At 48.2% G+C, this 15,975-nt stretch overlaps 1 protein-coding gene across 7 annotated transcripts in view; it reads left to right on the top strand.

Moving 5' to 3' along the window:
• LOC132822425 (transmembrane and coiled-coil domains protein 1-like) overlaps positions 1–15,975 on the top strand; it is a 53,046-nt gene that overhangs the window by 12,754 nt on the left and 24,317 nt on the right. Inside the window, exon 1 of one of the 7 annotated variants that reach the window (XM_060835802.1) lies at positions 8,596–8,967. The exons of 5 other annotated variants lie outside the window; for them this stretch is intronic. In XM_060835802.1, the coding sequence (XP_060691785.1) occupies positions 8,929–8,967 (39 nt within the window). In that variant the 5' untranslated portion in view covers positions 8,596–8,928. Of the gene's footprint in view, positions 1–8,595; positions 8,968–13,225; positions 13,288–15,975 lie in introns of those variants that run through there. One more of the 7 variants, XM_060835803.1, reaches the window with a different exon arrangement.

The raw sequence follows: 15,975 nt of genomic DNA, 5'->3' as shown, positions 1-15,975 counted from the left end.
TCTGCCAGAAACTTGACTCTGCCTCTAGCTGACATCCATCCATACCCAGCATGCTCACTGTCAGAGAAGCTGCTGGACCAAGACCCCACCAAAAGTCTCTGGGTGGATGTGTACAATCCAAGGAACAATTTGAACTAGGGCTATGGATCCCAATCTCCGGGATGACATTTATCTCTCAACTGACACCAGTGAAATGATTTAGCCCATTATTGCTGCCTGAGACTTTGTGTATAAACTGGATGTCACATTTCCCACATTACAGGAGCTCCTCTGTTTCAGGAGTACCCTCATTGTGCTTTAAGGTGGAGACATACAAAACAAGTGCAGGTTTTGATGATATTTATATGTATCCATTCGGTCTCTCTGCTTCTTCAGTGAGGGGCCATTGAGAGCAGTCAGGTGTTAACCTCCAGATCCTCCTACCAGCCCATGAATACTGAAGATAGTTACTACCAACATAGCTGAGCTGGGTTACATTGGGGACCCTCCAGGTGTCTGTACTGTCACTGAACTATCAGGAAGTCATGTGTTAACTCCCGCACACAATCACCAACGGCAACAGGTTTCATTTACAGGGGAACGTTGATTTGCCGAAGGACATGAGCAGGGGGAGTATTTTGTTGAATGCCGGATAATTGATACTGGATAACGTAGTTAGCCACGCATCGGGACCTTGCAATCTTGTTCAGATAATCCAAAATTTGGTTAATCAAATGCTGGATGATCGCGGTTGCTCTGTATATATCATGTACAGTTTAGTAAAATAGGTCACACAAGTGCAAGGTGGTGACCAGCTCCACAAAGAAAATCTAACCATCTCCTCTTGACGATTGGCAGCATTACCATCATTGATTACCCCAGTATCAACATCCTGGGGGCGTTACCATTGGCCAGAAGCTCATCTAGAATCACCATATAAATACACTTATTTACAAGAGCAGGTCAGAGGCTAGGAATCCTACAGGGAGTAACTTACCTTCTCGCACCCCAAAGCCTGTCCACCATCTACAAGGCACAAGTCAGGTGTCGATGGAATACGCCGGGATGGGTACAGCTCCAACAACCAAAGGACTAGCCACACTACCATACATCAAGAACATTTCTGAACTGACAGCCAGACTACTGCGATCCCTAGGACTCATAACAGCACACAAACCAACAGCCACTCTCAGACGACAACTCACCAGGACGAAGGACCCGATACCCAGCATGAGCAAAACCAATGTAGTGTACAAAATCCCATGCAAGGACTGCACAAAACACTACATAGGACAAACAGGAAGACAGCTAACAATCCGCATCCATGAACACCAACTAGCCACGAAACAACACAACCAGCTATCCTTAGTAGCCACACACGCAGATGACAAGCAACATGAGTTTGACTGGGGCAACACTACTATTATAGGACAAGCCCCAAACAGAGAACAGCCAGGGAATTCCTAGAGGCATGGCACTCATCCACAGATTCAATCACTAAGCACATCGACCTGGACCTGATATACCGACCACTGCAGCAGACACCTGGAACTGACAACCGGAAGCGGCAGATTCAAACCACTACAAATGCTGGAGGAAAGATCTCGGAAGCGCTTCACAGGAGGCTCCCAAACACTGAGGATGTCACCTAGACAGGGGACGAAACGTCTGCAATACATATTCCCAGCTCGGCGAACAGAACCACAACAACGAACACCCGAGCTACAAATCTTCACACAAACTTTGAACAGCTCCAACAGCACTCGAGAAGCTTGACACCATCCATGGCAAAGCAGCCCTGTTGCTGAGATGCAAGATTCACTGGTGAACCTATCAGAAGCAGATGTCAGAGAGAAACAGTGTGGAATTGAAGGATCTGGTCCTTGCAAGATCTGTTACTTACGCATATGAGAGCAGTATTCCTTTGGTGATCAGTAAATTTGATCACATGGGATTTAGAGAGAGCTTGCCATTTAGATACAAAATTGGCTTGACGGTAGGAGACAGAACATGATGATGGGAGGTTATTTTTCATCTGGAGGCTTATGACCAGCAGTGTTCTGCAAAGATCAATACTGGGTCTGCTGCTGTTTGACATTTGTGTAAGTGATTTGGCCGCAATTTGGGAGGCATGGTTAGTAAGTTTGCAGGTGACACCAAAATTGCTCGTACAGTTAACAGTGAAGAAGGTTATCTAAGAGTACATAGGGATTTTGATCAATTGGGCCAATGGATTGAGGATTGACAGATGGAGTTTAATTTGGATAAATGCATTTTGATACAGAATTAATGGTAGTGTCCTGGGTAGTGTTGTTCAACAGAAAGATCGAGGGGTTCAGGTCCATAGTTTTTTGAAATCTGTGTCACATGTAGATGGGTAGTTAAGCAGGTGTTTACAATGCTTGCCTTCAATGCTCAGACCATTGAGTATAGGAGCTGGGACACCATGTTGAAGTTGTACAGTACATTGATGAGGCCACTTTTGGAGAACGGTGTACAGTTCTGGTTGTCCTGCTACAGGAAGGACATTATTAAAATGGAGAGGTTGCAGAAAATATATATAAGGATGTTGCTGAGACTGGAGGGTTTGATTTATAAAGAGAGGCTAGATAGGCTGGGACATTTTTCACTGGAGTGTAGGAGGTTAAGAGGTGACCTTATAGAGGTTTATAAAGTCATGAGGGGCATAGATAAGGTAAATAGCAAAGATCTTTAGCCTAGGGTAGGAAAGTTCAAAACTAAAAGGCAGAATTTTAAGGAGAGAGGAGAAAGATTTAAAGGGATTGAGAGACAACTTTTTCACAAAGAGCATGGTTAATATGTGGAATGAACTGCCAAATGAAGTGGTAGATGCAAGTACAGTTACTATATTTAAAAGATGTTTGGACAGACACGTGAATAGGAAAGTTTCAGAAGAATATGAGCCAAGCGCAGGCAAAGGTTTTGGAACCTTGGTTGGCATGGACAGGTTGGACTGAGGGGTCTGTTTCTGTGCTGTATGATTCTCCCCTCTGTGGTTGAATTTTCTGGAGTGTTTTTAGGTGTGAATTCAGTAGCCGCTGCCTGATATAAATTGCACTTTGGCCTTTGTGAAGGAGTGGGGTGTGTGATTTGAAACCTTTCTGTGGGTCAGATATGACACTGAGTTTATAAAGAGCCTCAGATTGGGGTGTGGGAAAAGGATAATCAATGGGCTGCAAACAGAAGTTTCCAAAGGATCCAAAACAATTGGCTTCTGAATATTTGGAGGGAATCTTTGCTGATTTATGATTTGGAGATGCCGGTGTTGGACTGGGGTGGACAAAGTTAAAAATCACACAACACCAGGTTATAGTCCAACAGGTTTAATTGGAAGCACTAGCTTTCGGAGCGATGCTCCTCCACAATCACCTGATGAAGGAGTGTCGCTCCGAAAGCGAGTGTGCTTCCAATTAAACCTGTTGGACTATAACCTGGTGTTGTGTGATTTTTTAACTCTGCTGATTTAGTACTGGGTGGACGGACAAAGCAATCTCTTAATTTGGCAAATTTGGGGCATTGATAGAGGTGGGAATGACGAAGAGCTGGGTACAATCAGAGTACATGTGAAAACTGGCACTAGCCACAGGGCATGATTGGACCAGAGGCAGCAGAAACACAGGGATTTATATTAACTAGCCATATTCTGGAGAGGGGTGATGGCTGCAATCCATCAGGGTGAGGCTTTGCTTCAGAAAGGTGTTTGACTTCCAACAGGGCTCACATTTATGAACTATTCCACTCTAAAAAGGAGAGAATAAAATCCCCTGAGAGGGAGATTGGTTGAAAAGAAACAATGAGAAGGGATTGGGGGAAGTGGAAGGTAAAGAATTTTGTGAAATATCTCAAAACCAGTTCTAATTTTGCATTCAAGAAAATACTTTGGACAAAATGTCATGGTTAGTAAAACAACTGACTGGACTGGAAAAGGACATAAAAGCAAGAGGAAGAGGTGATGCTTGAAATAGATTTGTCACTTACGTACCTCCTCAGTGGGTGGCTGGGGGGAGGGGTGGGCTTGTGTTCATGTGTGTGTCATTTGTCTGTCTGGATGCATAGGATAGTGGTTGCTCAATGCCAGATCTGGCTGCACCTCGGATGGTTCAGGTGACATAGTATCCTCTGAAGGGCCTGTTGGAATACTAGTCAGTGCCTCCTTCAGACCAGTATATCCAACTGCCCCATTCCTGCCCCCCTCACCAAATCCCTGTTCACCATGCCATTTCTGCAGCTGCCATTCAGCTCATTCACATCATCCGCACTCCTGATGCCCCATTTCTCAGTAAAGCCCTGACTCATTCCTCCAGCCAGTCCCTCTACAATGGATCACAATGTTTACAGCAGGCAGAGAGAGGTTGTTCAGCTCCACAATTAGGGTGAGGAGCTCAGAGACCTCTTTGTCAGTGAGATTATGATCCTCCACTCAGCTGCGACTATCAGTTTCCAAAAGCCATTTGGTACACCAAGCCAAACTGCCCCCAGGGCTTCTGCCAACCTTGAGTTCATCCTTTGTCTACTTTCGGATTGTCTCTCATGTTGTCTTATGGTCATCCTGTCGATCAGGACTCTTTCTCGCTCCTTTGTGCTTATTCCCGTTGAATCTGCAGACTATTTCCTATCAGTTGGTGGCTCAGTGGTTAGCACCACTACCTCACAGTAACAGGGACCCGGGTTCGATTCCAGCCTTGGGTGACTGTCTGTGTCGGAGTTTGCACATTCTCCCTGTGTCTGCATGGGTTTCTGCTGAGTGCTGCAGTTTCCTCCCATAGTCCAAAGATGTGCAGTTTAGGTGGATTGGCCATGCTAAATGCATCTGTAATTTGGGCGGCACGGTGGCACAGTGGTTAGCACTGCTGCCTCACAGCGCCTGAGACCCGGGTTCAATTTCCGACTCAGGCGACTGACTGTGTGGAGTTTGCACGTTCTCCCCGTGTCTGCGTGGGTTTCCTCCGGGTGCTCCGGTTTCCTCCCACAGTCCAAAGATGTTCGGGTTAGGTGAATTGGCCATGCTAAATTGCCCGTAGTGTTAGGTAAGGGGTAAATGTAGGGGTATGGGTGGGTTGCACTTCGGCGGGTCGGTGTGGACTTGTTGGGCCGAAGGGCCTGTTTCCACACTGTAAGTAATCTAATCTAATCTAAAAAAAATGACCCCCTCACACTGGTGACTGGCAACTCTTCCTCACCGCCATGTGACCTCTGCATTACCTCTAAGTCGTCATGCTGCTGGGTTTCAGCTTCCAGTATTGACTCAGTAGACACTTCAGTTCTGTATTGGAAAGGCTAAAGCCTTTGTCTGTCTGTCTCTGAACCGAACTCATGCTGTCTGCTGCTGCTCTCTGACCCATCTGCAGCCTCACCTCCGTTTGTCTATTGCTGGAACTTGCACTCTCTCCAGACAAGACTACTACGCAACTGTCCTGGCCAACAAGCCTCCTTGCAGCCTCTGTGAAGCTCAGTCAGTTCCATATTCTACTGCTGATATACATTGGCTTCAGTCTGACACTGCTGCGACAGTGGTTCTGTTCGCCGAGCTGGAAGTTTTTGTTGCAAACGTTTCGTCCCCTGGCTAGGAGACATCATCAGTGCTGTGGAGCCTCCTGCGAAGCGCTTCTTTGATGTTTCTTCCGGCATTTATAGTGGTCTGTCCTTGCTGCTTCCGGGTGTCAGTTTCAGCTGTCCGCTGTAGTGATTGATATATTGGGTATACCAGCGGCAAGGACAGACCACTATAAATGCCGGAAGAAACATCAAAGAAGCGCTTCGCAGGAGGCTCCACAGCACTGATGATGTCTCCTAGCCAGGGGATGAAACGTTTGCAACAAAAACTTCCAGCTCGGCGAACAGAACCACTACAACAAGCACCCGAGCTACAAATCTTCGCACAAACTTTGAACTGCTGCGACAATTAGAACAATTGTTTCTTTCTGTGCCAAATCCTCTGTGACCTCTAACCTCCCTGCCTGTGTATCATTTTCCAGCCTTAAAAACCTCCATATATCAGAATCCCCTCAGTTCGAACCTCTTGCGCAGTCCCTGTTTTAAGCACTCTACCACTGGAGATATGGCTTCTCAGTTGTTGAGGCTGGAAACTCTTGAATTCCCACCTCTTTGACTCTCTACCTCTCTCCTGTTCCAACACACTTTGTAAAACCAGCTTTGTAATTCAACATGAATTAATGGATAGCAGTTTTAGCATCTTCCACTGTTGGTCAATATGAATTTGATCTAAAGAGGGTCCTGTGAAATACATTGGAATGATGTACTCGTAAAGGTGCTTGATGTTACAAGTCATTGTTTCATTGTAAACGGCGTGAGTCCTGATCACCCATTGTCTGCAGTGTACACAGAGTGAGCCTAGGTCACTGTGTGTGTGTCCAGTATAAGCAGACTCATTCTACATCACTCTGTGTGTCTGCAGTAAATGAAGTGATTCCAGATCACTGACAGTGTAAACGGAGTGAGGTTGGAGCACCGTTGGCGTAGATGGAGTGAGGCTGAAGCACCGTCGATGTAGATGAAGTGAGCCCGGAGCACTGACAGTGTAGACGGAGTGATCCCGGAGCGCAGCCGGTGTAAACGGAGTGAGCCTGGAGCGCCGTCGGTGTAAACGGAGTGAGCCCAGAGCGCCGTCGGTGTAAACGGAGTGAGCCCAGAGCGCCGTCAGTGTAAACGGAGTGAGCCCGGAGGGCCGCCGGTGTAAACGGAGTGATCCCGGAGCACCGTCGGTGTAAACGGAGTGAGCCCAGAGCGCCGTCGGTGTAAACGGAGTGAGCCCAGAGCGCCGTCAGTGTAAACGGAGTGAGCCCGGAGCGCCGCCGGTGTAAACGGAGTGATCCCGGAGCACCGTCGGTGTAAACGGAGTGAGGCTGAAGTGCAGCCGGTGTAAATGGAGTGTTCCCGGAGTGCCATCGGTGTAAACGGAGTGATCCTGGAGCAGCGTCGGTGTAAACGGAGTGAGGCTGGAGCGCAGTTGGTGTAAACGGAGTGATCCCGGAGTACTGTCGGTGTAAACGGAGTGATCCCGGAGCGCAGTCAGTGTAAACGGAGTGATCCCGGAGCACTGTCGGTGTAAACGGAGTGACCCCGGAGCGCCGTCGGTGTAAACGGAGTGACCCCGGAGCGCCGTCGGTGTAAACGGAGTGACCCCGGAGCGCCATCGGTGTAAACGGAGTGATCCCGGAGCACTGTCGGTGTATACGGAGTGATCCCGGAGCGCTGTCGGTGTATACGGAGTGATCCCGGAGCACTGTCGGTGTATACGGAGTGAGGCTGGAGCGCAGCCGGTGTAAATGGAGTGATCCCGGAGCGCCGTCGGTGTAAACGGAGTGAGGCCGGAGCGCAGCCGGTGTAAATGGAGTGATCCCGGAGCGCCGTCGGTGTAAATGGAGTGAGGCCGGAGCGCAGTCAGTGTAAACAGAGTGATCCCGGAGCGCCGTCGGTGTAAACGGAGTGATCCCGGAGCGCCGTCGGTGTAAACGGAGTGATCCCAGAGCACCGTCAGTGTAAACGGAGTGAGGCTGGAGCGCAGTCAGTGTAAACGGAGTGATCCCGGAGCGCCGTCGGTGTAAACGGAGTGAGGCTGGAGCGCAGTCAGTGTAAACAGAGTGATCCCGGAGCGCCGTCGGTGTAAACGGAGTGATCCCGGAGCACTGTCGGTGTATACGGAGTGAGGCCGGAGCGCAGCCGGTGTAAATGGAGTGATCCCGGAGCGCCGTCGGTGTAAACGGAGTGATCCCGGAGCACTGTCGGTGTATACGGAGTGAGGCTGGAGCGCAGCCGGTGTAAATGGAGTGATCCCGGAGCGCCGTCGGTGTAAACGGAGTGAGGCCGGAGCGCAGCCGGTGTAAATGGAGTGATCCCGGAGCGCCGTCGGTGTAAATGGAGTGAGGCCGGAGCGCAGTCAGTGTAAACAGAGTGATCCCGGAGCGCCGTCGGTGTAAACGGAGTGATCCCAGAGCACCGTCAGTGTAAACGGAGTGAGGCTGGAGCGCAGTCAGTGTAAACGGAGTGATCCCGGAGCGCCGTCGGTGTAAACGGAGTGATCCCAGAGCACCGTCAGTGTAAACGGAGTGAGGCTGGAGCGCAGTCAGTGTAAACAGAGTGATCCCGGAGCGCCGTCGGTGTAAACGGAGTGATCCCAGAGCACCGTCAGTGTAAACGGAGTGAGGCTGGAGCGCAGTCAGTGTAAACGGAGTGATCCCGGAGCGCCGTCGTTGTTAACGGAGTGAATCCAGATCACACTCAGTGTTTGCAGTGTAAACGGAGCGAGTCCCGGCCACTTGTAGTAGCTGGGGTCAGTGCACTGTAATTGCAGCATGCTGCTGAGCAGGCTCTGCACTGTCACTCAGCTATTGTGTTGCTGTTTCCGTGGAGGATGGTTAGTTTCTGTGTGGAAGGGTTGTTCCTGTGCAGCTATCACTGTCCCGTCGGTGCCGCTGAGTTGCAAACTGCTGGCTCAGGATTGAGGCATGTGGACCGCAACCTTGGGGATTGAATTGGCAGTAGCTATGTTTTCGAATGCAGTTGGATAGATTTACTGAGCTAATGCATCAGCTTCCAGCAGCATTGATTAAAGGGCAGCACTTTATAAATATCAGCTGGTGCTGAAGGGAAGGAGGAGGTGGGGGCAGGGCAGATTCTGCAGAGCCTTTGCTGTGAGACGGAAGAGAACAGACCGCACCCTACCTGTCTTGCTGGACTCTGGAGTCCAGCCCTGCTAATCTCACCGACCCGTGTAACCAGCTTGGTGTAGGATGCTGTAAGCAGCTCTGGGGGTTTTTTTGGTCAAGTGCAGAAGAGCTTGATAGAGACCTGGTGCCTGTAGGTGTTCGTAGCTGGAAAGTTGTGCGCATTGGTCTGTTACAAGTCCACTGGTGGCGTTGTATTGCTCACATTGGACTGACTGTCCAGCTTTGTTCCTGCAGACTCACAATGGTACAGCGCCTTAATTTGAGGCGTCAGTTCTCGAAGGTGAGTTTGCGAATTTTCTGTTACCTCGTTCAACCCTGGCCTGTAACCTTTGATCATTTAATTCAAACAGTACTTCTGCTCTCTGAGGTTTGATGAGTATTTGACTCCTACCTCGTTCAGTAGAAATGAGAAGGGGGAACTTTGCAGTGAGTTCGAAAACTGCAGAAACAGCTCCAATTCCCAGGGTTTGTGTTTTTACGTATTGGTGGACTAAGTTCCCTCCATTTCATGCAGTCAGCAGGTTTGTCTTAAATTACATAGTGACCTTTTTGCTATTTGAAACTGATCTGTCGCGAGCTGAACTCAAGGAACAGGGCTGTACTCCGTCCCTCCTTCCTTCTCCCACATTCCCCCCCCCCCCCCCCCCCCCGCACCCAAGTGTATCTCCCCTCCTCCCCTTCGACATGCATGTGTGTCAGTCACCTGGCATGTTCAGATGATGGGAATTGTTCAAGATGCATGTGCGGAGGGACCCAGCTCTGCTAATCTTGTCCCCGCCCTTGGTCATTCAGTGCTGTTGTTCCTTCACGATCTAGATGTAGATGCATAGCAGAAAAAGGACATTTGGCCCATCAGGTTTGTGATGCCCCTTTTGAAGGGGGATCTCGGTGTCCTCGCTCCCCTGCCCTTTTCCCAACGTTCCTGCAAGTATTTGTCTGTGCAGTATTTCTTGAATGTGCTGTGATGGAATGTCACCAACCCCACGGACCCAACAAGCCCCCCCCCCCCCACCCCCCATTGCAACACCTAACCACTCACTGGGAACAATGAGTTTATTCTCATGTTGCTGCTTTTGGTAATCTCCTTCAATCTCTGTCCTTGGGTTATCGATTGTCCGGGCTGTCCATGTAACTGTACCTTAGAACCATTCTACTGAATCTCTGAAAATTTCTAATCTAGCCCCACCATGGGTCTCTCTCTCTCCTTTCAGAGTAGTGCCTGGCATTGGGTTTGCTTCTCTATGTGTGAATGCTGTGGGCCACTATGCTGCTGGCTATTGTTCACTTCACAGTGCACTGCACTGCTCTAGCTACTTGAAGGATTGAGTTCCAATCACTTCCCCTCCCCCCCCCATACACATGCTGCGCTGTTCACCCATTATCCCTGTCCTTGAAGGCATACACTGGTTCCTGCAAAAAAAATCCTTATTTCAAGATTTTTATGTTGGCGTTCAAATAATCTTGCCCCTCCCTGTCTCTTTTGTCCTCCTCTACAGCTATTGTAACAGGAGGTTGGAGGAGTTAGACTGTGGAGCAAGGAGCTGGCTACAGTTGCAGATTCCTTCAGTGATTGCAGCATAGTCTGCCTGGTGTATTATTAACTGAGCTCGGCAGTAAGTACATTTTGGGTACTTCCTTGTCCAGGAATACAATAGAGGTATTCTGCTCCAGAGTCACCCGCTCCCTGACTGCACAGTTGCTTCACTCTGGCTCCATTGGCAGTGTGTGCTGTGCAGAGCCAGAGGCAGGCACGGGATGTCTCCAAGAAAGGTAGCTCACCCTGTTTCAGGCTCTCTGTACACACTGTTGCTTTGCTAGATTCCAGACGGTAACAGTATCACAACTGTTGTGTGGTAAACCCATTATCTGAGGGGCTCTGTTCAGAGCTTTTTGTGTTTGAGGCTGTGTATATTGTGTTCTCTGTCTCCCTCTGATGACCTGAGGCTTAGCTACCAATTGCCCTTCTCTTTAACCTGCAGCTATTTAAAAAAAGAGTTCATGGGACGTGGGCACCGCTGGCTGGACTGGCATTCCTTGCTGTTGGTGATAAGGCTGCCACAGATTAGCCATGGGAAATGCAAGTTTATAGGTTAGGGGATGAATCTGGGTGGAGGTGGGCAGCACGGTGTCACAGTGGTTAGCACTGCTGCCTCACAGTGCCAGAGACCCGGGTTCAATTCCCCTTTCGGGCAACTGTCTGTGTGGATTTTGCGCATTCTCCCCGTGTCTGCGTGGGTTTCCTCCGGGTGCTCCGGTTTCCTCCCACAGTCCAAAGATGTGCAAGTTAGGTGAATTGGCCATGCTAAATTACCCATAGTGTTAGGGGTAAATGTAGGGGAATGTGTCTGGGTGTGTTGCTCTTCGGAGGGTCGGTGTGGACTTGTCGGGCCGAAGGGCCTGTTTCCACACTGTAGGGAATCTAATCTAATCAAAATTTAATCTAAGCTGCCTTCTCGAACTGCTGCAGTTCATGTGCTGTAGGCTGATCTACGAGGGAACTTAGGGAGGGAATTCCAGGATTTTGAACCAGCAACAGTGAAGGAATGGCTATATTTTTTCCTAGTCCGGATGCTGAGTGGCTTGAAGAACTTGTGGATGTTCCCATATATCTCCTGCTCTTATCCTTTGTGGGCGGCATGGTGGCACAGTGGTTAGCACTGCTGCTTCACAGTGCCAGAGACCCGAGTTCAATTCCCGTCTCAGGCGACTGACTGTGTGGAGTTTGCACATTCTCCCTGTGTCTGCGTGGGTTTGCTCCGGTTTCCTCCCAAAGTCCAAAAATGTGCAGGTTAGGTGAATTGGCCAGGATAAACTGCTCGTAGTGTTAGGTGTAGGGGAATGGGTCTGGGTGGGTGCGCTTCGGTGGGTCGGTGTGGACTTGTTGGGCTGAAGGGCCTGTTTCCACACTGTAGGTAATCTAATCTAATCTTTTTGTTGTGGTTGTCAGTTGGAAGATGCTGTCTGAGAGTCTTTGGTCAGTTGTTGCATTGCATCTTGTAACTAAGTGTACACTTCTGCTACTGAGCATCAGTGGTGAAGGGACTGGATGTTTGAGGAAGTGGTGCCAATCAAGCACCACTTTGTGCTGGCTGGCTGTGTTGTCCAGCACACCCCTGACTGTGCCTTATAGATGGCGGAAAGGCTTTGGGGAGTAAGTAGGTGGGTTACTTGCTGCTGTATTCATAACCTTTGACCTGCTCTTGTAGCCACTGTATTTTCATGGCGGGTTTAGTTCAATGTCTGGTCAATGGCAAACCCCAGGACGTTGACAGTGATAGCAACACCATGGAATGTCAAAAGGCAGTGGTTAGAATCTCCCTTGTGTGGTGCAAATGTTACTTGCCACTTTTCAGCCCAGACCTGGATATTGTTACCAATGGTGCTGAACAGCTGAAGATAGAGTCAAAGAGATATACAGCATGGAAACAGACCCTTCGGTCCAACCTGTCCATGCCGACCAGATATCCCAACTCAATCTCGACCCACCTGCCAGTACCCGGCCCATATCCCTCCAAACCTGTCCTATTTATATACCCATCCAATTGCCTCTTAAATGTTGCAATTGTAACAGCCGCCACCATTTCTTCTGTCAGCTCATTCCACATGTACCACCCTCTGTGTGGAAACGTAGTCCCGTAGGTCTCTTTTATATCTTTCCCCTCTCACCCTAAACCTATGCCCTCTAGTTCTGGACTCCCCGACCCCAGGGAAAAGACTTTGCCTATTTACCCTACCTATGCCCCTCATAATTTTGTAAACCTCTATAAGGTCACCTCTCAGCCTCTGATGCTCCAGGGTAAACAGCCCCAGCCTGTTCAGACTCTCCCTGTAGCTCAAATCCTCCAACCCTGGCAACATCCTTGTAAATCTTTTCTGAATCCTTTCAAGTTTCATAATATCTTTCTGATAAGAAGGAGACCAGAATTGCACGCAATATTCCATCAGTGGCCTAACCAATGTCCTGTACAGCTGCAACATGACCTCCCAACTGCTGTACTCAATACTCTGACCAATAAAGGAAAGCATACCAAACACCGTTTCACTATCCTATCTACCTGCGCCTCCACTTTTAAGGAGCTATGAACCTGCACTCCAAGGTCTCTTTGTTGAGCAACACTCCCTAGGACCTTACCATTAAGTGTACAAGTCCTGCTAAGATTTGCTTTCCTAAAACGCAGCACCTCGCATTTATCTGAATTAAACTCCATCTGACACTTCTTAGCCCATTGGCCCATCTGGTCCAGATCCTGTTGTAATCTGAAGTAACCCTCTTCGCTGTCCATGACACCTCCAATTTTGGTGTCATCTGCAAACTTACTAACTGTACCTCTTATGCTCGCATCCAAATCATTTATATAAATGACAAAAAGTAGAGGACCTAGTACCAATCCTTGTGGCACTCCACTGGTCACAGCCTCCAGTCTGAAAAACAACCCTCCACTACCACCCTCTGTCTTCTACCTTTGAGCCAGTTCTGTATCCAAATGGCCAGTTCTCCCTGTATTCTTTGAGATCTAACTAGGACACTACCTCCTGCAGAGATGTTCTGGAGCTGAGATGACTGACCTCCAACAGCCACAACCACCTTCCTATGGGACAGGTATGATTTCAACCACTACAGAGTTTACCCCATGATTCTCATTGATGTCAGTTTTGCTATGGTTCCTTGACGCTACACTCCCATCAAATGCAGCCTTGATGTCAAGGGCTGTCACTCTGACCTCACCTCGGGAATTCAGCTCTTTTGTCCACTTGATGAACAAAGACTGTATTGAGATCAGAATCAGAGTGGCCCTGGCTGAACCCAAGTTGGGCAGCACTGAACTGTTACTGCTGAGCAGGCACTGCTTCATAGCACTGTTGATGACACATTCCATCACTTTGCTGGTGATCATGTCAGCTGAAGGGGCTGTAATTGGCTGGGTTGGGCGTTTCCCATTCTTTGTGGACAGGACATACCTGGGCAATTTTCCACATTAGGTAGATACCTCTATTGTGACTATACTTCAGCGTCATCTCTCCACTGATGTGCTGGGCTTCCCCATCATTCAGGATGGGGATACTTATGAATCCTTCTACTCCAATGCGTTGTTTAAATGTCTAACACCATTCATGATTGGTTGAAGAGCTTAGTGAGTCTGTGACTATTATAGGGGCTTGTTTGCATTGCCTGTGAGCATGTGTGAAATATGTGGTTAGACAGATGGTAACGACTTCCTGCTGTAAAAGCATGTTTTTTTTGGTTCTTGTGTAGAGATATTCATTTAACGTAGAACATTATAGCACAGTTCAGGCCCTTTGGCCTTTGATTTTGTGCCCACCTTTTATCCTACTCTAAGAGCAACCTAACCAACATCCCCTTCATTGTACTATCTTCCATGTGCCTATCCAAGAGTCGCTTCAATGCCCCTAATATATCTGACTCTTCTGCCACTCCTGGCAGTGCATTCCATGCACCCACCACTCTGTGTGTAAAACACCTACCTCTGACATCTCCCCTAAACCTTCCTCCATTATGTCCCCTCTTGTGATAGCAGCTTCCACTCTGGTTATCTACTCTACCTATGCCTCTCATCATCTTGTACACCTCTATCAAGCCACCTCTCATCCTTCTTTTTTCCAATAAGAAAGACCCTAACTCCCTCAACTTTTCTTCATGAGACAGGATTCTGGGTAATCTAAGTTGGGGGACAGTAAACATTGTGGCTGTAAGAGCAGCTCCTTTTTGTTTTGGAGGTATTTCAGCTGTTGGAGGTGATTTCCTTGAATTCCAGGAGCAGTCATTTCTGTTTTATATACCGTTGCATTGTTTTGGAACTTTGGGGGAAAAAGATCAAAACAATGGCATTTTAAAAAGCAGGAAGACAGACAATGGCAGCGACCACATGGTCAGAGAAACAAACCTATGCTGCTCTCTGACACAGCAGGGAATCTGCACAGTTACTGCCTTTGCTGTTTGAGTTCAAGTATCTCTGGACATCCGAGTGTGTCCAGGAAAAATGAACTAACAGCGAAATTTAGCTGATCTTGGTGGAACCTGTGTGGGAGAGCTCACAGCACAGGAACAGATAAGTGCATAGTGTTTAAGTGTAACCTTGCTGTAAGTCTATAATAGTGAGTGGAGTGGGTTCTTTTTTGATTATATTTTTCATTGAGATCTGTCTTAGAGTCAAATGCCTTTTAAATGTTGCAAGTGTACCAGCCTCCACCACTGTTGATGAAATTTTAAATATATAAGCCCTAAGTATTAAGTTAGCCTGGAGCAGTGATTTATTTTAGAGCAATAAGGCAGTGTTATTTTCTGGGTCTGTAGATTGTGAACGTGCAAAGATGACCTTTAGTAGAGTGATATGCTCTTCCTGTTGAATGTGTTTGGGGAGAGTTTCCATGTTACTGATGATTATATCTGCAGGAAGTGCCTTTGGTTGCTAATCCTATCAGATCGCATCGATTAGTTGGAGCAGCAGTTAGAGGCAATAAGAAATCTACCGGAGCTAGGGAGTGCAATGGATGGCAGTTATAGGAAGGGGGAAAAGTCGCAGATACAGTCAGGTAAATGGGTTAACACTCCAGGCAAGGTAGGAGCGGGTAGAGGCAAGTACTGCAGCAATCTTCTGTGGCTATCCCCATCTGAAACAAGTATGCTTGATGGACTCTCAGGGAACACAGCGCAAACAGCAACGTTTCTGGTATTGAGAATAACTCTAATGCAATGAGGGGTATGCCAGGTTCCAAGAGATTGATAGTGTTAGAGGACTGTCTAGTCCGAGGCACAGACAGATGTTTCTGCAGCCAGCAGCGGAAACATCAGAATAGTGTATTGCCTCCCTGGTACCAGGATCAAGGATATCTTGGAGAGGGTGCAGAATGTTCTCAAAGGGGAGAGGGGCCAGCAGGAGGTCTTCATACACGTTGGAACTAATGACACATGAAGGGAAAAGGATGCGATTCTGAAGGGAGAATATAGAAGGTTAGGCAGGAAGTTATAAAGGAGGTTCTCAAGGATTGTAATATCTGGATTACTCCCAGTGCTGCGAACTAGTGAGAGTAGGAATAGGTGGGTAGAGCAGGTGAATGAGTGGCTGAGAAGCTGGTGTATGGGAGAAGGATTCACATTTTTGGATAATTGGAATCTCTGCTGGGGTAGAAATGACCTGTACAAGAAGGACGGATTGCACCTAAAAGATTTGCTGGAACTGCTCAGAATGATTTAAACTTGTAAGGTGGGGTGGGACCGAGGGAGATAGTGAGGAATGAGATCAATCTGAGGCTGATACAGGTGGGGAAA

The sequence above is a fragment of the Hemiscyllium ocellatum genome, chromosome 14, assembly GCF_020745735.1.
Source record: "Hemiscyllium ocellatum isolate sHemOce1 chromosome 14, sHemOce1.pat.X.cur, whole genome shotgun sequence".
NCBI lineage: Eukaryota > Metazoa > Chordata > Chondrichthyes > Orectolobiformes > Hemiscylliidae > Hemiscyllium > Hemiscyllium ocellatum.
Note: the sequence above shows the minus strand (reverse complement) of the source record. Positions and strands in the feature narration are given on the sequence as shown.